Source organism: Papio anubis, chromosome 5, assembly GCF_008728515.1.
Source record: "Papio anubis isolate 15944 chromosome 5, Panubis1.0, whole genome shotgun sequence".
NCBI classification, from domain to species: domain Eukaryota; kingdom Metazoa; phylum Chordata; class Mammalia; order Primates; family Cercopithecidae; genus Papio; species Papio anubis.
The window spans coordinates 48,169,694-48,194,990 of record NC_044980.1 but is presented as its reverse complement, the minus strand read 5'-3'; the positions used below and the strand labels follow the sequence as shown (position 1 = coordinate 48,194,990).

Sequence of the window (25,297 nt, the reverse complement as noted above, 5' to 3'; positions counted from 1 at the left end):
GTCCTGCCGTCAGACTACTACTGTTATTTAGCTTTAGTGAACTAAGATTCTCGTCATGGGGCCTATGAACCACCTCTTCATAGAGGACACCAAAGCATGGCTTGACTAGACAGGTGACCATTCCTATAATCAGAATATGTTCTCTATCTCATCTTTAGTGAGCCAAGGTATCACCTCGTAGAGCTGCTAAGAAACTTAAATGAGATGTAAATGTTAAGCATTTAAGTATAGTTCCTTACCTATTCCAAGAAAAATTATTAGCAATGATCATTATTATTACTTCTGAGAAACTAAAGTTGCTAGATTACATTCAACTAAAAAAAGGGTTCAGATTAAAAATAACTAAACAGGCCGGGCGTGGTGGCTCACGCCTGTAATCCCAGCACTTTGGGAGACCGAGGAGGGCCAATCACAAGGTCAGGAGTTCAAGGCCAGCCTGACCAACAAGGTGAAACCCCCGTCTCTACTAAAAATACAAAAATTAGCCGGGCGTTGGTGGCACATGCCTGTAATCCCAGCTACTCAGGAGGCTGAGGCAGGAGAATTGCTTGAACCTGGGAGGCGGAGGTTGCAGTGACCCGAGATCACGCCACTGCACTCCAGCCTGGGTGACAGAGTGAGACTCTGTGTTAAATAAATAAATAAATAAATAAATAAATACACAAACAAACAAGCAAACAAACAAAGTGCTGAGATTACAGGCGTGAGCCACCACACCCAGCACAAACATTTTTATAGTGGTTAGCTTAATGAGGAAAATAGTCTGCTTGTTATTCAACTTATGCTTTTACAGGCCTTCATACTGCTTAGGAAAAACTCAACAATTATTTATTATAAGATTGATTCAAATCAAGTTGATAAAACTGTAGACCACTAGAACAGAATGAGTAATCAAAACTCCCACTGGCTTCCCTTATAAATTATTAATAGTTACCTAAAAGCCTAAGTCAATGACTTTTTAGTAAATACTACCAGAATTACATAGGCAATTTGCTTTTAATCACAAAACCAATCTAATCAACAAGAAAATGAGGCACAAAACCAGTACTTCTTCAACTGACTTTTCATAATATCCCATAATTTTAAAATATTCACCTAAGATTTTTTAACTTTAAAACATTTGTGGCCAGGCACTATGGTTCACGTCTGAAATCTCAACACTTTGGGAGTCTGAGGTGGGTACATCACTTGAGGTCAGGAGTTTGAGACCAGCCTGGCCAACATTGTAAAACCCCGTCTCTACTAAAAATAGAAAAATTAGCCGGGTGTGGTGGCATACACCTGTAATCCCAGCTACTTGGGAGGCTGAGGCACAAGAATCACTTACACCCAGCAGGCAGAGGATGCAGTGAGCTGAGATCCCGCCACGGCACTCGAGCTTGGGCGACAGAGTGAGACTGTCTCAAAACAAAAACAAAAACAAAAAACATTTTTAGTTATGCTGGTAAATATCCAGGCAATAAAATACTCTGAAGAGAAGTTTAAAAGATCTAACAAGAGTTAATACTTATTACAAATTGGCATACCTATGTTTAAAAACTCATTTGAGGCCAGGCATAGTGGCTCATGCCTGTAATCCCAGCACTTTGGGAGGCAGAGGCAGGTGGATCACCTGAGGTTGGGAGTTCGAGACCAGCCTGGCCAACATGGTGTAACCCCATCTCTACTAAAAATACAAAAATTAGCCAGGCATGGTAGCAGTTACTCGGGAGGCTGAGGCAGAAGAATCACTTGAACCCAGGACGCAGAGGTTTCAGTGAGCCAAGATCGCACCATTGCACTCCAGCCTGGGCGATAAGGGCAAAAATCCGTGTCAAAAAACAAAAAAAAGAAAAAAAGAAAAGAAGCTCAGTTGAACTCTGTCAACCATACATATTTAAGAATGTATACCAAGATTCTGATTCCTATTCTCAATTCACCAAACATCTTCTATGAAATATCTATTATGTCTTATACACAATGCTAAACTGAATAATAACTTGCTTTCAAGATTTTATAGTTTATTGTGAGAAGGCAGACATATAAACAATAATTTCAATGCCAATAGTTTGAATGCAAATGGTAATTTCTATGAAAAAGGTACATATGAGGTACTTTTCTATGCATGGAGAAATAACTGTGCATTGGGGAGTGGGAGGTATTGTGAGATGTAGCAGGACTGTAAGGAAAAGCTTTCTTAACAATGTTGCCTGTACCTGTCAGATACTTTTGTTTTCATTGATCATCCAAGGCTCCAAGACTGAAAAGGGAATTAAACATTTAGCATATGACTTGAATTCTTTCACACATTTTGTACTTACAACCACGGTCATAACTTTTAAATGTAGGTACAGTACCACCTAACCAGTAGCTTATATTTTGGTTGAAAAGCCATGAATTCTTCATCTTCCCAAATTTATTCCCACCAATGCTTCTTATTTTGCCACCCATCAACTCCCAGTAATTGAAATGAAATAATAAAATGTAACAATATCTACAATATTTAAAAATCCCTTAAACTCCAGTTAATTCCTATTTTTGAGCTGCTTTTATTTCCAAGATACATAGAAGTGAACAAATTTAGCCAAATAAAATCATGTGGTATATTTAATGCAGACTATAAACAGAATGTATAATTTTCTATTTCAAAAGTCTGGGTTTATACTTCATATCAAGCACTCCATTATTCTAAAATCTATAACATAATAGCTATACAGCTATTTATTACAGAAAAAATTACAATTGGCAATTACTTAGATTTGCAATACATGTCCATTCCTTCATGAACAACTTTGGAGTTCTAATAACCCAAATCACATGGAAAGCTGTCTTTCTGACAGAATTCCATATATACATTTTAGTAAATATTGCCATAAGATAAAGTCTGCAATAGTATTATTCAATAGTATGAAATAAGAAGCATAATAAAGTTATAAAAGTCATCATTTTTTGGTAATCTCTGACATTGTCCATGATGGCTACATTTAAAACCCAAATAGTTATTTCCTAAGAAAAAAATATATAAGGTCGGGTGCGTTGGCTCACACCTGTAATCTCAGCACTTTGGGAGGCTGAGACGGGCCAATCACGAGGTCAGGAGATCAAGACAATCCTGGCTAACACAGTGAAACCCTGCCTCAACTAAAAATACAAAAAGTTAGCCAGGCAAGGTTGCAGGCGCCTGTAGTCCCAGCTACTCAGGAGGCTGAGGCAGAAGAATAGTGTGAACCCAGGAGGCAGAGCTTGCAGTGAGCCAAGATCACGCCACTGCACTTCAGCCTGGGCAACAGAGTGAGACTTCGTCTCTCTCTCTCTCTCTCTCTCTCTCTCTCTCTCTATATATATATATATATATATTTATATATACAAATGCGAACCATTGCATTATAAATGCAAATATAAAATATAAATGCAAATATAAAAAATATATTTTTATAACAAATGCAAACAATTGCATTATATATATTACATACATATAATGCTATACTGCTTATGGAGATGCTGCTATGCATTAGTTTTAAATTTCTATATGATTCCATAATCAAATTAGTCTATAGATGTTTACCAAGTATCTATTATATGAAGTATCTATTACATGCTAAGTACTGTGTTATCCTATAAAAACACATAGATGAAGAAACAAGTTCCTGATCTTGAAGAACTTAAGTCTAAGGAGAAACACAGACAAGTAAACAGGCCATCACGATGAAGCATATAAGTACAGCACGTCTTTGAATAATATCAGCTTGTTCAAGTTCATTTGTTATATGTTGATGAAAAAGAAAAAACTAAATTAATTCCCGGCCAGGGTGTGTGAAGTTTGCACATCCTCCTCATGTTCACATGGGTTTTCTCTGGGTACTCCAGTTTCCTCCCACATCCCAAGGATGTGCATGTGAGCTGAATTGGCATGTATACATGGCCCCAGTCTGAGTGAGTGTGGGTATGCATGAATGTGCCCTGCAATGTGACGGCATCCTGTCCAATGCTGTTTCCTGTCCTGTGCTCTGAGCTATAGGGGCAGGCTCTGGCCACTCTTGACCCTGAACTGAAATAAATGGATAAGTATCTTACTTGTTTTTATTCATCTTTCTTAAACATGTATATAGCTCACTTTTATTTTATTTTATTTTTATTTTATTTTATTTTGAGATAGAGTCTCACTCTGTTGCCCAGGCTGGAGTGCAGTGGCACGATCTCGGCTCACTGCAACCCCTGCCTCCTGGGTTCACGCCATCTTCCTGCCTCAGCCTCCCAAGTAGCTGAGACTACAGGCGCCCAATACCACACTCAGCTAATTTTTTGTATTTTCAGTAGAGACGGGGTTTCACCATGTTAGCCAGGACGGTTTCAATCTCCTGACCTCGTGATCGCCTGCTTCAGCTTCCCAAAGTGCTGGGATTACAGGCGTGAGTCACTGCACCCAGCCCTAGCTCACATTTATTTTAATGATTAATATTAGAAATGCTTGGGCCTTTATTTAGAAATGTGATGATGTTTTTTTAACTCTTGTTTTATATCAATTAGCCTATGGTTAAATTGGTTTTGTTTATACATTGTTTCCCTTAAAGTAGCAGTTTCCAAAAACATAATGATGAGGTAAGAGAGGGCGCTCTAAGACTTCATTGATAAGTACTTAATCTAAACTTGTGAGTTCAGACAATGCTCCTCAAAGAAAATGATGGTTAAACTGCCACCTGAAGGATAAACAAGACTTAAATAGGCAAAGGGTGTTGCGGGTAAGGCAGGGGCAGAGAAGGAACAGATAGGAAAGCAGAAGACATAGTCTAGGCAGACAGAGCCTTAATTACAGAAGAGAGAGAAAACATTTAGGGGTTGCAAGCAGTTGAGAAATACTAAAATATAGAGTTTATGTACAGCTGGAGATTGGGTCAGAAGGGGACTGATGAAAGTATGAATGCCAAAGAATGAAGTGAGCAGGGAATACGAAGAACTCTGTGGCATGTTGGGAAGTTCAGACTTTTGCAACATGTACCCAACATGGAGAACAAATTGAGACTGATGAGAGGGAGATCAGTTAGGAGGCAGGATGACAGCAATAGCTGCAGCAAAGATGGAAATTGATTCAGAGTTAGGAAAATGAACACTAGAATTTAATGACTAGGTGATATGAAGCCTAAGAGAGGACGGAGAGATGGCTTAGAGTTGGCTTAGACAAGTGGCTGGGTGTTGGTGACAATTACTAAAAAGGAAAATAAGTGTAGCCGGGCACAGTAGCTTGCATTTTTAACTGTTTTTTAAAAATTCTCTACCCATTTGTAATTGTCATGTAGATGTGTTGAATTTCTTAAGTGAAAAGTACATATGACACAAATAAATCATATACATTTAGGCCTTAATGTATACAGATGGTAAATGAAGTCATGGTGGATAATGAGATACAGGGAAAGTATATTAGTTTCCTATAGCTGCAGTAACAAATTACTACGAAATTGGTGGATTGAAACAACACACATTTATTACATTTATTCTCTTACAGTTCTAGAAGTCAGAAGTTGGAAATCAGTCTCACAGGGCTAATATCAATGTGTCAGCAAGAATGGACTCTTCTGGAGGCTCCAGGGGAGAATTTGTTTCTTGTTTCTTCTAGCTTTTAGAGACTGTTGGCATTCTTTGACATGTACTCACATCACTCCAATCTCTGCTTCCAACTCTACACTGTCTGTTTCTCTGACTCCACCTGCATCCTTCTTATAAGGACCACTGTGATTACATCAGGCCCACCAGGGTAATCTTCCCATTTCAAGATCCTCAGCTTAATCACATCTGCAAAGCCTCCCTTCCTTTTTATTTTAAAGAGATGGGGTCTCGCTCTGTCACCCAGGCTGGAGTGCAGCAGTGCAATCACAGCTCACTGAAGCCTCTAACTTCTAGGCTCAAGCAATTCTCCTGTCTCAGCCTTCCAAGTAGCTGGGACTACAGGCACATGACACAACACCAAGCTAAATTTTTATTTGATTTTACTTTTTTGGAGACAGGGTCTTGCTATGTTGCCCAGGCATGCAAAGTCCCCTTTGCCTTTTCCCCTTTCTGGGGATGAAGACATGAAAATATTTGGTGGTGGATGTGTCATTATTCAGCCAACCACAGAGAATACAGAAAAATAAAGGTACTGGTAATTGTCTAGTGTGTAAATTGGATGGTGGGTTCACAAGAATTCATTTTGCTATTATGGTTCCTAACATATATATGATACATATATTCATGTGTATATAAAATATTATATAACTCGAAACATTTTAGAAAGAGTAAAAAGGTATAAATCAAACTCTTAAGAAACAATGATAGTTCAATGAATGGGCAAAGATAATGTATAATCAAAGAAAACTGAGACGGAGTAAAGCCAAAACAGAAGTCAAGGGAAGAATCTTTCAAGAATGAGACAGTCATCTCCTTGGATGGTAAAGGTCACGGAAGATAAGAACCGAGAAGAATACATTCAATTAGCAACAGGGTTACTGCTGACCTTGATAAAAGCTATTTCAGTGGAATGGTAGATGCCAAAGATAGACTGTTTTGGGTTGGGGAGTGCATGGGAGGTCACAATTTGGAAAAAGCCAGGTGCACAAAATTATATTATATATTTATGCATAAAATACTGCAAATAAATAAGACGAAATCAAGGATGTTCTGATAAACCAAAACAAGAAATTGGAATCTAGGTAAGATTTACCAAAAAAAAAAAAAAGGAAAGAAAACAGAAAGAAAAAAAGTAGGGAGGGAGAAAGAAGCAAAAAGGAAAAGAAAGAACCTACAAAAGAAAGAATAATGATGATGCTATTGCGGAGGAGCAGGACAGTGATGATAATGTTCTTTTTATGATTTTTCAGGCACTTATAGCATATGCCAAGCACTGTACTATGCATTTTATATACTTTACAAAACAGGAATTATTATGTCCATTTTACGGAACAGGACACAGAAACAAGGAAAGCACAGAGTTAGGAACTATCAGACCAGGAACTTAAATGTAGGTAGAGCTGACTCTAAAACCTGGGTTCTTAACTAGTCTGCTAGACTGACATGACGGGTCCAATATAGTAGCTCAAGTATGAGAAGGCTAAGAAAACAGCCTAACAGCATGGCTAATATCATGAACCAACAGAAAATTTCTAGAAAGTAGTCTTTCCCAAAGCTAGGGTCAAGGACACTGGTAAGAGACTATTAAGGGAGTTGGCCACGACAATAATTTGAACTTAAAGCCAAAAAACTAAATCTGGAACCAAAATTAAAAACTTGAGCCTTGGCCGGGCGCGGTGGCTCAAGCCTGTAATCCCAGCACTTTGGGAGGCCGAGACGGGCGGATCACGAGGTCAGGAGATCGAGACCATCCTGGCTAACCCCGTGAAACCCCGTCTCTACTAAAAAATACAAAAAACTAGCCGGGCGAGGTGGCGGGCGCCTGCAGTCCCAGCTACTCGGGAGGCTGAGGCAGGAGAATGGCGGGAACCCGGGAGGCGGAGCTTGCAGTGAGCTGAGATCCGGCCACTGCACTCCAGCCTGGGCGACAGAGCGAGACTCTGTCTCAAAAAAACAAAAAAAACAAAAAAAAAAAACTTGAGCCTTAATAAGGGGCCACTTACAAGCAGTAACTAAGATGGACATAAACCATGGACTTCATCAGCAACAGAATAACAATGTTTAAAGTCTCAGCTAAGGAAAGAAGAATCTAAAAATTGTTAAATAAACTCAGATGCATGTTGCATCCATTCTAGTATAAACTATGCACTAAAATGGTATGCTGAAACATTAATAAAATGGAAGACAAGACTGCCACAATGATAATCAGTCAGAGATGAAAGTGGGACAGGAGCAAGACTAAAAGGCAGCTGTTGAAGAAAATTCTCTTAACTACCCTAAGTCTTTTAGACAGTATCATTGAAGAGAAAATATATGCTCATCCAGAGAATCAGATCATCTAGGCTACCAAATTCAAAGAAAACTGTAGGTTGATCTTTGTTAGCTGGGATGTTATACACAATCCCGGGTCAACTACCCTGGCACATGGCATAGGAATATTCTGCTATCATGAATTCTTTAAACATAACATTATATAGGAGAAGCTATCTCTTTCCATGAGAACTATTATTATTTATAGTTAAGTGAGTTGGAAGATCTCAATTTCCAAATCCTTTGTCATATCCTTCAGAACAGGTGAGTAAAACAAATTCCAGTAAGGGTGAATTCTTCTACAACCTGGGAAAATATCAAACTATAATATAATCACCAAGAGACTATCTAACATGAGATGTTTACTATAGTGAGATGAAACAATATACCTAAAGTAATTACCTCAATGCCTAAGTGCTCAATAAACAATAGCTATTAGACCCCTTACCAGGGCCAAAAAGAAAAAAAAGCAGGTTATAGAGACTCTTTAGTTATGAGGTTCCTATAACAGACATCCTTGATGCTCATGTCACACTCCCTTGGCCCACAGCTATAGGAGCTCATACTCCCATTATCATCTAGCATCCCACCTCAAGTGAACCCATTATGCCTCAGCATCTTCAGAAGCACAAGTATAGTTTAAAGCACAGAAGAGTTAACACCTTTAATCAAAGGGGAATGAGAACTTATGGATAAATGGTCAAGCCTTCCACCTTTCAAATGGGTAACACTGGGTAGTATTCTACACACTACTCAGGTTTCTCTACTGCTCACAGCAACAATCACAACATCATATTTTTTTGTTCCCCGTCTCACTCCCCAGGCTTTTCACTACTACTTTCCAGGTAAGCTCTCAAATAAACCATCTAGGCTTATGTCCTTGTCTCAGACTCTACTCAAGGACAAGCCAAACTAAGATGAAGCCCTACACAAACCCTGAGAAATGAGTATTTGGCCTTTGCTTGAACACTGCTAATCCTCGAAACAGATGTTCCAAGAGCATACACCCTAGTCAAGTCTGTAGAAATGCAGCCTTTGAAGCTAGAAAAGAAATACAAATATTTGTTGAATGGGTGAACAAACATTAGCAAACAAAGTCTCAGAATTCATTAGGAAAAAAGGTAGAAGGTTAACCCATAAAATATACACAAACTTTATTTGTTCCCTGAAGATAACACTACACAAAATATTCCTGTTTGAAATTTTTGACTAGGAGGTCCCAGCTTTTATTACATCTCACTCTCAAGGTTCCTATGATCTACATTCATACGATACAGCAGTATAAGAAGAACTACAAACATTGAGTATTTTTTGTAAACCCTTAGTCTGTTTAATCTGACTCAAATCAAGTATTTCTCCAGGATTTTTAAAGTTGGTATCAGAGAAAGGAACTTTCAGTCCCTCCCTGGTAATAAAGCTATGGAGATATAAACCTGAAAAAATTTATATCAGTTACAGTTTCTACCACATGGGAAAAAACAATCTGAAATACTAGCTGTCATTCTGAGACAGAGACAAATTAGAAAAACAGCCTGGTGGCTTTCTAGCTCAGGTCCCTGAGACTAGCTAGGTGCACCCTTACCCTTTCCATTGTTTGGTAATGTAAACCAATTCTCTCTTCTTGCCTAAGCCAGCCATCTGAGATTTTAGGTTTCTGTCACTTGTGAGAAAGGTTTAACACAAGAACTTAAACACAAGTATACACAAAACACTGTATGAGACCTAATACTATCTATGGAAGGGCTACAAAGCCTAGGATCCATTAATCCCCCACTCTGATTTTATATATATGACTGTATCTATTTCTAGAAAAAAGTCACCAAAACTTCCATCAATTACTCCAAACAGATCTCTGACCTCTACACCCTCTCAAAGAAGATTTATTGTTTGATGGTCAAAACCAGTGATTCAATGTATTTTTCTGCCTCTGCATCACTTACATGGGCAATATCTTTTATTTAAAGTCATGATTTTCAACCACAAGTACATGTATTGTGAAACCCTTTCTCTATGCCATTTCCAAGATTATGATATGTGAATTCCTCCCTTTCTCCCACCACAGTTGAGAATCAACTGGTTAAGAATCTGATTGTATAAGCTAGGCACAGTGGCTAACGCCTGTAGTCCCAGCACTTTGGGAGAGAGAGGCAGGCAGACCACTTGAGGCCAGGAGTTTGAAACCAGCCTGGCCATCATGGCGAAATCCCCATCTCTATCAAAAATAAAAAAAATTAGCCAGGCATGGTGGTGCACACCTGCAATTCCAGCTACTCGGGAGGCTGAGGTACATGAATCGATTGAACCCGGGAGGCAGAGGTTGCAGTGAACCGAGATCATGTCACTGTGCTCCAGCCTGGGCGACACAGCAAGACTCTGTCTCCAAAAAAAAAAAAAAGAATCTGATCATATAAATAATATTTTGAGTCATTTTAGATCCTTTAATCCATTCAGATGTGCTAAGATGCAAGAAATGTTAGAGTTTAGCTTTAAAAATAATCCATCCTAGGATGGGCTTGTCCTGAGTAAAATGCAGCAAACACACTCTACTCTGTATTTCCCACTGAATGCAACCATAAAATCTGGAAAGGATGCATGGAGCAGCTGTTTGAAGGCTCTGAAAAGGAAATAGCAGGCAAATCAGGGAAGATCATCAGAATTCGAAGGACCACTGAACCAGCAGTGAGTCTGAAACAGCTTTTCCCTCGAATGTCCCCAGCCTGAACTTAAATGCGGCTGGAAACATGAAATGAGCAATTCTCCAGGAGAAGCACTCTGCCTCAAGAAGCAAGAAAAGAAACGAATGCTCAGAGAAATGACAGAAAATCCCCATTTTCTTCTCTTTTCTCTCATACACCATGAATCAGCCATAGGCAATCCTATAGCCACATGCAGTGTGGAACGTGCAGGAGCCAAAAATCTGAAGGAGGGTTCTTCCTCTATGTCCGTTGGAGCTGTGGTTCTGAAAAGGTGGGGCCAACACCCATTGCTTTTCTGTTTTTAATCTCTCTCTCCTTTAGTCCCTTAGCCCCTGATTTAGGTACAACTATAGTGTAAGGTAATGACAGCCACAATTTTCTGGATGGACACTGATAAAGGAAACTTCAGGGAACTGGGTTCTCAGAACATAAATATAAACAAAAAATAAATAACAACAACAACAAAAAAGAAAGTCTCCAAATACATGGAAATTAAACAAAACACCTCTAAATAATCTACAGATCAAAAAGGAAGTCTCAAAGGAAATAAAATATTTTGAACCAAATGAAAATAAAACATATCTAAATTTGTAACATGAAACTAAGCACTTCAAAAGAAAAGATGAAGAAAAATTTCCTAGCTCATTTTATGAGTCCAGCATTACCCTGATACCAAATCTAAACACAGTACCAAAATAAAAAAGCAACAAACTACAGATCAGTATCCTTCATAAACACAGATGTAAAAATCTTCAACAAAGCACTAGCAAACCAAATATGCCAGTATATGAAAAGAATTCAACACCACAACTAAGTGGGGTTTATTGAGAATGCAAGCTGATGCAATATTTGAAAATCAATCTACCATATTAACAGTCTAAAGAAGAAAAACAAGACTATACCAACTGATGCATAAAAGGCATTAGACACATCCATTCATGATGAAAACTGTTAGCAAAGCAGAAGCAGAAGGGAACCTCCTCGATCTAATAAAGGGTATTTCTACAAAAAACCTTTAGCTAACATTATACTTAAAGGTGAAAAACTGAATGCTTTCCCTTAATATTGGTAAATGAAAAGAATGTCTGCTGTTACCATTCTTAGCATCCTCCTGGAAATAAAAAAGAAATAAAAGACCTAGTGATTAGAAAGGAAGAAACAAAATTTCTCTCTTCACAGACTGCATGATTATTTTCTTAGAAAGCCCAAAGAATCTACAAAAAATTTATATAACTTGATGTAACAAATAAATGTGGCAAGGTCGCAGGATACAAAGTCAACCACAAAAATCGATCACACTTCTATCTACAGCAATTTGAGAATAAAATTTAGGCTGGATGCAATGGCTCGTATCTATAATCCTAGTATTCTGGGAGGCTGAAGAAGGAGGATCACCTGAGGTCAGGAGTTTGAGACCAGCATGAGCAGTATAGCAACCTGTCTCTACAAAAAAATAAAATAAAATAAAATAAAATAAAATAACATAACATAACATAACATAAAATAACATAAAATAACATAAAATAAAATAAAATAAAATAAAATAAAATAACATAACATAACATAACATAAAATAACATAAAATAACATAAAATAACATAACATAAAATAAAATAAAATAAAATAAATAAAATAAGAAAATTAGTCAAGCTTAGTGGTACATGCCTATAGTAGCAGCTACCTGGGAGGCTCAGGTGGGAGGACTGCTTAAGCCCAGGAGCTCAAGGATGTAGTGAGCTATGACTGCATCACTGCACTCCAACCTGGATGACACAGCAAGGCCCTGTCTCTAAAAAATAAAGAAAATTTTAAAAGCAATGCTCTTTACCATAGCTCCCCGAAATTGAGATACTTAGGCATAAATCTAACGAAACATATACAGGATCTGCACGTTCAAAACTACAACACTGATGAAATAAATAGAGACATACCATGTTTATGGATTGAAAGATTCAACACAGCAGAAATGTCAACTTTTCCCAAATTAATCTATAGATTTAATACAATACAATCAAAATCATAGTAGGATTTCATAGATATAAAAGAGCTGAATCTAAACGATGGAAGGGAGCTAAAATAGCTACAATTTTGAAAAAAGAAAGATGGGCCAGGTGCAGTGGCTCACAACTGTAATCCCAGTACTTTGGGGAGCCTAGGCAGGCGGACTGCTTCAACCCAGGATTCAAGACCAGTCTGGGCAATATAGGGAGGCATCCATCTCTACAAAAAAAATATAAAAATTAGCCTGGCATGGTGGTATGCACCTGTAGTCCTGGCTACTCAGGAGGCTGAGGTGGGAGAGACTCGCTAGAGTCCAGGAGGTCGAGGCTGCGGTGAGCCATTATCATACCACTACCCTACAGCCTGAGTAACAGAGCAAGACTCTGTCTCTTAAAAAAAAAAACAAAGGCCAGGCACGGTAGCTCACACCTCTAATCCCAGCACTTTCGGAGGCCAAGGCAGGTGGATCACAAGGTTGGGAGTTCAAGACCAGCCTGGTCAGCATGGTGAAACCCCGTCTCTACTAAAGATACAAAAAATTAGCCAGGTGTGGTGGCATGCGCCTGTAATCCCAGCTACTTGGGAGGCTAAGGCAGGAGAATCCACTTGAATCCGGGAGGCGGAGGTTGCAGTGAGCCAAGATTGTGCCATTGCACTCCAGCCTGGGCAACAGGGCGAGACTCTGCCTAAAAAAACAAAAACAAAACAAAACAAAACAAAACAAAACAAAAACTTCAAGAAGAAAATACAGAAAAAAATCTTCACAGCCTGGGGTCAGGCAAAGAGCTCAACAGCAAAAGCACAATCATTAAAAGGAAAAATACTAGTAAACTAACTTCATCAAAATTTAAAACTTTTACTTTGTGAAAACTAATGTTAAAGAATGAAAAAGAAAAACTACACATTAGGAGAAAATATTTGAAAATTACACATCTGATTGGTAGAGTTCAGGACATGCTACCCCAAAATGTACCACCCTGTAATACTGAAAAACGCCCAAAGTAGGAAGGTACCTTTGACCTTCTTCCCCCATCCCTTCTTTTCTGAAGTAGGTTATGAAATCTAGGATTATCTAACCTTCCCTATAAAACTCTAATGTGAGAGGTGTCTTCCCCTACATCAGAAAGAAAGGAACACTGTTATCTCTGAAGACAAATGGTCCACCACAGAGATGAACCAGAACAAACTGGCTTTGCTGTTTCCCCCAGCTTATTACCATATATCAAATCCCCTTTGTTCTATCATATTTATCCCTGACTATGTACTCTTCACCTAACCTAAGCATAAAAATACACAAGTTTAACTGTTTCTTTGGAGCTTTATCTCCTTATGAAAGCTCCCATGTTACATAAAACTTATACTAAATACATTTGTATGCTTTTCTCTTCTTCAACTGTCTTTTGTTGTAGGGGGCTCAACCATGAACCTAGAGAGATATATTTTTTCCCATACATGACAAAGAATTTGTATCCAGAATATTTTAGGAACTATAAAAGCTGAACAATAAGAAAATAACATGATTAAAAATGGGCAAAAGACATAAACAGATACTTCACCAAAGTTCAACATCATCTGCCATTAGAGAAATGCATATTAAAACCACAATGAGTTAGCCATCGTACAAGTACATATCAAAACCAGAATGAGATACCATCTCACACTCACTAGGATAGTTTTAATTTCAAAAAGATAGATAATAACAAAGTTGGAGAGGATGCAAAGACAGTGGAACCCTCATTCACTGCTGGTGGGAATGTAAAACAGTACAGCCACTTTGGAAAACAGTCTGACAGTTACTCAAAAGGCTAAATATAGAGTTATTACATTATCCTGCAATTCTACTCTGAGGAATACACCCAAAACAATAAAAACATATGTTGACATAAAAACTTGTACCTGAATGTCCACAGAACACTGTTCATATAGCCAAAAGGTAGAAACAATCCAGATGTCCCTTAAAAATAAAATGTGGTTTGTCCATACAATAGAAAACTATTCTTCAATAAAAAGGAATAAAGTACTGGTACATGCTACAACTTGGATAAACCTTGAAAACATTATGCTAAGTGAAAGAAGCCTGTCACAAAAGATGATATATTATATGACTGCATTTGTATAAAATGTCCAGAATAAGCAAATCTACAGAGACAAAAAGAAGGTTAGTCATTATCTAGGACTCGGGGAGAAGTGACTGCTAATGGGTACAGAGTTTCCTTTTGAGTGATGGAAATATTCTAAAATTGTAGTTTTGGTTGTACAATTCTGTGAATATACTAAAACCCATCAAATTGTATACTTTATATGAGTAAATTTTATAATATATAAATTATAGCTCAATAAAGCCATTCCAAAATAAAAATCCATAATGAAATACCATTAAACACCTACTAGAATGGCTAAAATAAAAAATACAGCCAGGCGCGGTGGCTCATGCCTATAATTCCAGCACTTGGGGAGGCCGAGGCAGGCAGATTACGAGGTCAGGAGTTCGAGACCAGCCTGACCAACATGGTGAAACTCCGTCTCTACTAAAAATACAAAAATTAACCAAGCATGGTGGCGTGCACCTGTAATCCCAGCTACGCAGGAGGCTGAGGCAGGACAATCGCTTGAAATCGGGAGTCGGAGCTTGCAGTGAGCCAAGATGTTGCCACTGCACTTCAGCCTGGGTGACAGAGCAAGACTCCGTCTCAAGAAAAAAAAAAAAACAAAAAAAACCTGACAATACAAATGTTAACAAGGATGCAAAACAACTAAAACTTTCATGTGGTGCTGGTGGAAAGCAAAATGGTACAACCACTCCAGAAAACAGTCTGACAGTTTCTTATAAAGTTAAACATATACTTAGCTATGACCCAGGAATCTCCTACCCAGGCATTTACTGTAGAAAAACAAAATCATAATTCACATAAAATCCTGTATGCAAGTGTTTATAGCAGCTCTATTTACACTGCCAAAAACCAGAAATAATTCATATGTCCTTCAATAGATAAACGGATAAACTGTGGTACCTCCACACAATGGAATACTACTTAGCAGTAAAAAAGAACAAACCATTGATACATGAAACTTATATGAAGTTCAAAGGCTTTATGCTGAATAAAGACAATCTCAAAAGGTTATATACTATATGACTACATTTATATTACAGTCTCAAAACTGTAAAACTATAAAGATGAAAACAGATAACTGTGAACAGGGATTACAGCGTTCAGGGAAGGATAACATGAGGGAGTCTTGGGGTAATGAAGTCTTTTGGTATTCTGTACCCTGAAACAATACAGTAAAACAGTCATTTGCATAATATTACTGTATTCTGTACTACGATTATGGTGGTGATTACACATAACCCATACATGTGTTAAAACTCTAAGAAGTATACACCAAAAGGGAAACAGTTAATTTTTCTTTATAATTTTAAAAATAAAATAAATCCAACCTAGAGTCAACTTTTTTCCTTAATTCAATCACAGCTCATGAAACTATCATCTCTGATAATCTCATTTAAACAAAAGTACAGTATATAGTTCAAAGATCAACACTGACAAAATGGAAAACATCCTAAAGGGTACCAAGAGGTAGTAAACCATCAGGAAATTTGATCATTAATAAAGAGTAAACAAACTGGACATGCTAAGCCTGGAGCACAGACTTGCAGGGAGAATGAGTGACGACAAATGTCTTCAATTATCTGAAGGGCTGACAAGTGTATACGGGGTTAAACTTGTTCTACATAGTTTCAAAGAAAAATATCACTTACCAGTAAGTCTAAACGTACAGTGTGTTTTCTGGGGTTATCAGAAAGTCACCAAACTTCCTCAACAACTAGATAATCAAGAAGCAGGAAGTTCTAAAGATTCTTGCATTAAACAAAGGATTGGACTTAATGATTCTAGAGTTTTCTTCCAACTTATATATTACATAAATCTATGAACTATAACTCTAGAGTTAACCTACAAAGATAGAAGACACTGAACATCTAAAAAGGCAACCTTTCCTGCCAAAATATCACTTTTTATTGCACAAAAGTAAATATTACAAAGCACTTTAAGTTTCACATTTTTTAAAAGGTTGAATACAAGATTTGAACAAAAAGCCATATTATGAAATGTATTTTATTTCCCCAAATCTCATTTGTACTATGAATATTAAAATTAAATTCAAATTACAAATCTCTAAGTCTAATCTTATTAGACTTAAAAGGCAAAAGTCATAAATTTCATGCAAATTTCTGTAAGTATATTGAAGAGATCATTTGAAAAAGAAGTACTCTTTCCATACAAAAAGTGGTAGTCCTCAAAAGAGCCAAAACATCTGTATTCACTTTAAAGCTCATCAAGACAGACTGACATTTTTAGGAGAAGCATATGGCTTGCTGAACAGTCATCTAGAACAGAATCTTTTGTCTAGTAAGCCCTATTCAAGGACCATTTACTTATGTATGAAGTGGCTGAATAAAGGAAAAAACATATTTCTGAGTACTAGAAAACACAAAGAAACAAACTCTTCATCTAGCTTTGTTTAAGAATACAGAAAACATATTGCAAAAGCAGCCAGATTTTACTCCCAGAGACAGTTCTCTCAACATCTGAAACAATTCAAACACAAAAGAATAGAGAAGCATGAAACTTTCTTAGAGAACTACAACCAGCCAAAGACCACCTCCCTAAAAAAGCCCTTTCCATTTGAAAGGATAAAACACTTTCTTAAAATTTTGAAGGGCAGAGTTCAACAGCTGTGCTATATTAAATCTGAGCTCTTCCAAAAGGAAGAACAAGAGTCTCTGGAGAGACAGTAATATGGCCTGCTTTCTCCAAAATTATCAAAATGCCTTTTTTCCCTCTAAGGAAACTTTCTCCAAGAAAATACCTCTTATGTGCATGGGTGAAAAGCATAAAACTTAATTTAGAATAGAAAAATATGCAAAAATGGAAGAATTTTTGTTTCTGGAAATCTCCCTGAACTTTCTTCCAAGGAAAAATGTATTTCCTAAGTCTTACAGGATATAATATGGAAACTTCTTTTTTTTTTAATCAGTTTTCAGCCCTAGCTTCCCATTAGAATCACCATAGAGCTAAGCCTCAACCTAAACTTACTGAACCAATATAGACTGGGGACAAGGCATCTGAATTTTTTAGGCACACAACAGATAATTTTGATGCACAAGGGTTTAAAAACCAGTGACCTGGAGAATGAGCCCATAAAAGAAAAATTAAGTCTAGTGAGTACAGACAAGAAGAAAAGGTCACCTTTGAGCAATTAACTAGTTCTAAAGAACCTAAAGTCGTATTTACCTACCAAAATACTCAGTAACAGACAACAAAATAGAACTTGAAACAAGAATTCAGAATTGCTGAATTAAAAGAAAAAAATTAAAATAGTTTATTAAACTATTCAAATATTTAGATGAAAGTTGTTGTGAAGAACGTGGTCACTGCATAATGCAGGTTTGACAGGGTTCCATCAGGATCTTTGGACTTCTACAAGCTAGAAAAGTCACAAGAGCTCATATATTAAATACAATTACTTGTTAACCTTAAAAGAGCTCAAGTCTTTAATCACAAACAGTAAACTTCTGTCATCATCAGAATTTTATTAAGCATACTTGGTTTTACACAAAATTCTAATAGGTTTAGTTGGTTGACATTCAAATCCATAATAAATGAAAAAGGGGTGCTAAAACTGCTAAAGGGAAGCAGACCAGTTAAGGAAGAATGTAACACTATTAGAAAGCAGACATGAGAACTCAGAAAGCATAGCAGACACTTAATCCTTCCTAAAGGCCACAGAATACAATTGCTTTTCCTAATGATCAATGGAATCAGTAAGAAAACAGAAAAAAAAAAAGAAATGTCCAGTACATCTTGTTTAATACATGCATTATATATTTTTTAAGAGGGTAAAAAAGTGTAAGTCACCTATGGAAAGTCCCTCACCAAAAATAATTACAAAATTAAGGGGGAAAAAATCATTAGCTTAAAAAAAATAAACAACTAATTGTGCATTTGGTAACTCTCACTGTATAAACGGAACCATGGAACAACAGTAAAAATAAGAGTATTCCATGGTCTCTCAAATAAAGAAAACACTTTGCTAAAAGGCAGGAAAAAACAGAGAGGACATTAGGGTTTGAACTGATTACTAGACATAATACTCCTCACTGCAAAAGTCAACATATTCATTTAGACTGCTATATCAGACTACAGTTAACCCTCTGCATCCGTGGGTTCCACATCATGAATTCAACCAACCTCAGATTTAAAATATTAAAGGGGGCTGGGCTCAGTGGCTCACTCCTGTAATTCCAGCACTTTGGGAGGCCAAGGCAGGTGGATCACGATGTCAGGAGTTTGAGACCAGCCTGACCAACATGGTGAAACTCCATCTCTAATTAAAATACAAAGAAATTAGCCGGGCGTGGTGGTGCGTGCCTGTAATACCAGCTACTCGGGAGGCTGAGGCAGGAGAATTGCTTGAACCCGGGAGGCAGAGGTTGCAGTGAGCCGAGATCGCGCCACTGCATTCCAGCCTGGGTGACAAAGCAAGACTCCATCTCAAAAAAAAATAATAAAATAAATAAAGAAATAAAACACTCGGCGGGGGGGAATAACTGCATCTGTACTAATCATGTACAGTCTTTTTTCTTGTCATTATTTCCTAAACAATACAAGATAACAATTATTTACAAAGCACTTACATTGTATTAGGTATCATAAGTAATCTAGAGATGATTTAAAGTATATAGGAGGACGTGCAGAACTTATACGCAAATACTACACCATCTTAAATCAGGGACTTGAGCATCCATGGATTTTGGTGTCCTTGAGGAGTCCTGGAACCAATCATTTCCTGGCAATGTAAACTTAAGTAATTTCACTTCTGTACCTGTTTCCTCATCTGAAAAATAAGGATTACAACACCTGAGTTGATAGGATTAGTGTGGGAAACATATGAGACAATACAGGTGAAATCCTTGGCACAGTAGCTGATACACAGTAAATTAAAAGTAAATGTTACTTGGAATTAATTTTACTCAGAATAAGCCATTCTGAGCTTCTATCAAGGGATATATTTTAGAAGCTCTTCCATTTGAAATTGTTTGTATTCAGTACAGACAATATGTATTCTGTCTAAATTCTATGTATACCTCACCCCAAACAGATCTCTTTTAGCAAGTAATATACAGGAACCAAGTTGCTCCATCTTTCTCCATTAAGTTCCATGTATTATTAACTTTTTTTTTTGGAGTCTTGCCCTGTCACCCAGGCTAGAGTGCAGTGGCACGATCTTGTGTCACTGCAACCTCCGCCTCCCAGGTTCAAGCGATTCTCCTGCCTCAGCCTCCCGAGTAGCTGGGATTACAGGCACCCGCCAACGCACCCAGCTAATTTTTGTATTTTTTAGTAGAGACGGCATTTCACCATGTTGACCAGGCTGGTCTCCAAATCCTGACCTCATGATCCACCCGCCTCGGCCTCCCAAAGTGCTAGGATTACAGGCGTGAGCCACCGCACCTGGCCGTATTACTAACTTTCTAAAACTTCACAAAGTTACTCTTACTCCAAAAAAGTTCTCATGTTCCAAGGGTACCCCTTCCCAAATAGATTCATTTCCTCTTGCATTTTTAAATTTGGATACAAAAGAAGTGCCTGAACATTGTCAAAGTGTATGAGTACAAAAGCTATTCATAAGACAACTTCAATCCAAAAGTTAAGAGAGTTCTAGGTGAATATCCTACACTCAGACAATTGCAAATAATTAGAAAGAATACGTGTTGTATATAGTTTATATTCATATTTATGTAGGTTAGTGCATACCTGGCTATCGCTGATGAGGCTATTAAAAGAAACACTGTGTAATGTTCCCTGCTTTTCCTCACAACCACTCATCTCCAAATATGTATTTATTCATCTGTAAGATAAGCATTTACCTGCTACATGCAAGCCATTACACTAGATGCCATGAAGTACACAAAAATAAATAAAAATGTGGTCATGTCCTCAAAAAGCTTGAAACCTCACTGCTGATATACCAGTTCATGTGCTAAAACCTGTGCAATTGCAAATATGCGTGTATATAAAATAGAGTCAGTATAGGTTGCAATGCTGAGGTAACCAACAACCAAACACTTTTGTGGCTTACAGCAAAGGTTTACTTTTCACTCAATTTATATTTTATAAAATCTTGCAACAAGAATCAGTTTCTGCTTTGTGCTATGTAGTCTACAATCCAAGATGTGGGCTAAAACAGCAGACCCCACCTAGAGTATGCCTACCTCACATCAGAGGGAAAAGGAATATGACAAAACACAGGACAGCTCTCAAAGCTCCTGTTTGACATGGTATATTATTTCCACTAACATTTCACTGGATAAAGCAAGTCATTTGGCCAGTGGTTTTTGGATATGTAATCCTGTTACACATAATGGTAGTGAATACTTTGAACAATAACACAATCTATCAAAATACTTATGACCAAGATTAAAGAAATGAAAAATATTCAGACTATTCAAACCGATAATAAAATTACCATTTATCTAGGGAAGGCTTACTATATGCCAGACATTACATATCAAAATATTTAATTTTCCGGTTGGGTACGGTGGCTCATGCCTGTAATCCCAACATTTTGGGAGGCCGAGGTGGGCGGATCACTTGTGGTCAGGTGTTCAAGACCAGTGTGAAACTCCGTCTGTACTGAAAATACAAAAATTAGCCTGGTGTGGTGGCAAGCACACCTATAGTCCCAGCTACTTGTGAAGGCTAAGGCAGGAGGATCACCTGAGCCCAGAGGGTGGAGATTGCATTAGCCAAGATTGTGCCACTGCACTCCAGCCTGAGCAACAGAATGAGACTGTGTCTCAAAAACTAATAATAATTTTTCTAACAAAAATTAAACGAAGATGTCTGCTACTGATGGAAACTGACTAAGTATGGGCATTTGGAAAGAGGAAAAGAAACAAAACAAATAAACCTATCAGAAAACATATTAGAAACCTTTCAAGCTCTCAAACTCTGGCTTGAATGTGTTATAAAGATAGCAAAAATAGCTGCCCCTCGGAGAGGAATTTAGTTTATCTGAAGTAGAAGTGAACCTATTGGTCTGAAGTGTCCTAAATCTGAGCTTAGCCTATTTCCCAGCAAGCTGTTAACATACACAGAATTTTTGTCAATCTTAAGGACTGCTTACTAATTGGAGGGTCCAAATTCAATTCCCCATCGAATTGAAGACTCAATTTCATGCTACCTTATATAATGCTGAAGAACGAAATACAGCAACAGAAGAAAGCCTGCTTTATCAGGGCATAAAAGAGGCCTCACAAACAGGTCCCATACACTCAGTCCCCACCAGTCATTAATTAAAACCTTCTGGTGACTTAACACCCTAAAGTCTTGTTTGAGGAAAATACAAGACCTAGTAAATACTGAGGTGAGATAAATATACATGAAGATACTTAAATAAGTGAATAAATAACAACAGCACTGCATCAAATATCTTAAGTATTGCTATTTTGAAATACAGTGCCATTTCATCTGCCTGATAAATGCATTTAGAATAGTTAAATTTACCCTGGAAAATCCCTTAGGAAAGTCAGGGAAAGTAAGGATAAATGTAGACAATTTAGGGACGGGCGCGGTGGCTTACCCGTCATCCCAGCCCTCTGGGAGGCCTGGGCGGGTGGATCATCTGAGGTTAGGAGTTTGAGACCAGCCTGGCTAACACGGTGAAACTCCGTCTCTACTAAAAATACAAAAATTAGCTGGGCGTGGTGGCGGGCACCTGTAATCCCAGCTACTCCGGAGGCTGGGGCGGGAGAATCGCTTGAACCTGGGAGGCAGAGGTTGCAGTGAGCTGAGATTGCGCCATTGCACTCTAAACTGGGACAGAGCGAAACTACATATCAAAAAAAAAAAATAATGTAGACAATTTAACCCGTTTTTTTCCCTTCTCACATTCAGTACAGGGAAATGAGAAGCACACGGAGACCGAGACCAACACTATGGCACAAGCTCAGTGAGTAACTAGATTAGGTGAATCACCCACATTAGATCAGGTGAATCACTCACATTACTTAATTTTTTCTCTTGTGTGTATATGTTGTTGCATTCTTTGTTTCGCTTTTTACTGATGATATACTATAATTGAATTCATATGTTAAAGTAGCAGCTAACAGCATCCTTTTCTTCAGTTCCCTACTCCACTCCTTACCTTACTGATTCCACTTCCCATATTCTACTCAAATGATCTGAAATGTTACATGATTTGCAAATGTTTTTCTAAGCATTACAGTAAAATGAATTTTAGATGTAGATTTTCCCATTAATTGGTTTTTTCTACTCACCTTTTTCAGATCCTCATTACTATCAAATCATAATGGAAAAAGAATGCTTAAGGGCGAAGAACAAACAATATGTAAGGGAGAGGGTCTATAAATCTCCCTCAAATTAAGATGAACATGACAAGCTCTTGGGGTAAAAATGTGGCACAGAAAACAAATAAATGTGTTAATTTGTATTTAGAAAATGTCTTCTTTGGCGTTATGCTAAGATTTTTTTCAAGATTAAATGATTTATTTTCAAATCTCTTACATTTGCAAGCAAAAACTCTTAAGTTTGGATATGCAGTAATAATTATCATCAGAGTTTCAAAATTCTAATATCATCTTAACTTCAATTACTATAATTGCTGACAAAATGGCTGTGACTTAAAATTACAGCCATGTTTTGATTAGCCATAAACCAGTGGTCCCATCAAACTTGTTTTCAGTTCTGGGGCTACCATGAATACATTATTATCTGGGAATGCACAATTAATCCCTATAGTGTGTACAGAGGGAAGGGCTAATCTTGGTCACCGCTATATTACTCTAAGTTAACCAGTGTTTTATCTTAACCAGTATTTTACCTTAGAAAAATACTCAACCCAGGCTGGCCAACATGGTGAAACCCCGTCTCCACTAAAAATACAAAAATCAGCCAGGCGTGGTGGTGCGCGCCTGTAATCCCAGCTACTCAGGAGGCTGCGGCAGGAGAATGCTTGACTCGGGAGGCGGAGGTTGCAGTGAACCCAGATCGTGCCACTGCACTCCAGCCTGGGCGACAGAGTGAGACTATATCTCAAAAAAGAAAAAAAAAGAAAAGAAAAAAGAAAAATACTTTCCATATATGGAACATTTAACTACAAACATCATTTGCCTTTCCCTAATCTTAGCACTCTTACTTTTGAGTGACTATATTCCATGTATTTAGTAATCGTTTTACTAAAGCTTTCAAGCCTTTTCACAAGCCACGGACCCTACTGGGACACTCTCTTCTTTCCCACTCAACACCCATTATTCAAACCTTAATAAAACTCATCCTTAAAAATTCTTCCGAATTAACTCATCCTAATTTTCTGCATTCCATTTATATTTATTTAACACTAAATCAATTAGCATTCCATTAGACTTTCTTTTCAACCTTTAACCACTTGCATCCCCCTCCTACCCCCTTCAAATCTCTCCATCCAGCCTTTCTAATCTTTGTTCTAATATGTGTGTGTATGTATGTATAGTAGTATTATAATAAAGCTCTGGAAAATTCTGAAAAACAGAAAATGGAAGGTTAATACGGCCGAAAAAAAAATCATCACAAAAATGTTTCAAGGAAACACAGTAACAATCAACTGACAACTGAATCTGACAATACTTTGGAAGAGTACTACTTTAGGTTCTCAAGGACGCAAAGAGCTCTCAACAACTCAATTCAATCCCTGAATTATTGTGAGGTTTTAATAAAATCCCTAGAAAACTTCCGGGCATTACCACCAGCCTTTTAAAAATTACCTTCCAATATTACTAATCGTGATATTTTTACTAACACTGAATTCCAAACAAGTTTTCCTCCCAAGCAGACTGATGAATAAACAACTTTCCTATGCAGAAACCAAATTAAAACCACTTAAAACCATGGAAGGAATACGTGATTTAACCCTTCTGTAAGGACTGGAGTGCTGCGTGGGCAAACAGGTGACAAATGGAAGGGATGCAGAAAGTGAAGACAGAAATCAGTGAGACACCTCCCCTTCTCTGAAGGCTAAGGTTCAGCTTGCAGCTCCGGCGGCAAATCCTCCCCACGGACCCTCTCCCTCAGCCATAAGCCAAAAGCTTCCAGAAAACCACAGGTCCTCCTCCCCGGCCTCTCACTCACGCCCTCACTCGCCTGGCCAGCGCCCATTGATAGCAGACAGTCCCTAGTCCGCCCGACCTCTCCCGAGAAAAGGGTCAGCAGAGGACGCTTTCCCCGAGGCCTCCTCCGGAATTCAGCCAGCAGAGACTCCGCAAAAATGGAGGGACCCAAGAAGCTTGAAGAAAAGTGTGACAATTCTGTTACCTGGTCGGAACCCTGGAAACGGAAAGGGCAGCTACAGCCACTACCCTTCGCCACAACGCCTGCCTCAGCGCCACTGACATTGAGACCGCCGCCATCTTGCTGCAGGCAAACACCAGGATGAAAGGACGGATCACCACAAGGGACTAACTTCCTTCGTTCTCAAGCTAGTGCAATCGCAATGTTGCGAAATTCTGTGGGATTTTATTTTCTTTTTAATACTGAGGCTTAAAAAAAGAGGGTAAACGTTTAGTTGAAAGAAATAAGACGAAAAATGTGTGGGAAGAAATGCAGAAGTGCATTAAATGTAAATATTACCGCCATAAAGTGTAATCTTTACTG

General features: G+C 37.9%; 1 protein-coding gene across 1 annotated transcript in view; it reads right to left on the bottom strand.

The window, feature by feature from the left end:
- The window catches only part of NDUFS4 (NADH:ubiquinone oxidoreductase subunit S4), a 116,887-nt gene extending 91,806 nt beyond the window's left edge, over positions 1 to 25,081 (bottom strand). The window contains exon 1 of the mRNA XM_003899664.4: positions 24,959 to 25,081. Within this exon, the coding sequence (XP_003899713.1) occupies positions 24,959 to 25,053 (95 nt within the window). The 5' untranslated portion in view covers positions 25,054 to 25,081. The remainder of the gene's footprint in view (positions 1 to 24,958) is intronic.
- Positions 25,082 to 25,297: the final 216 nt, after the last annotated feature.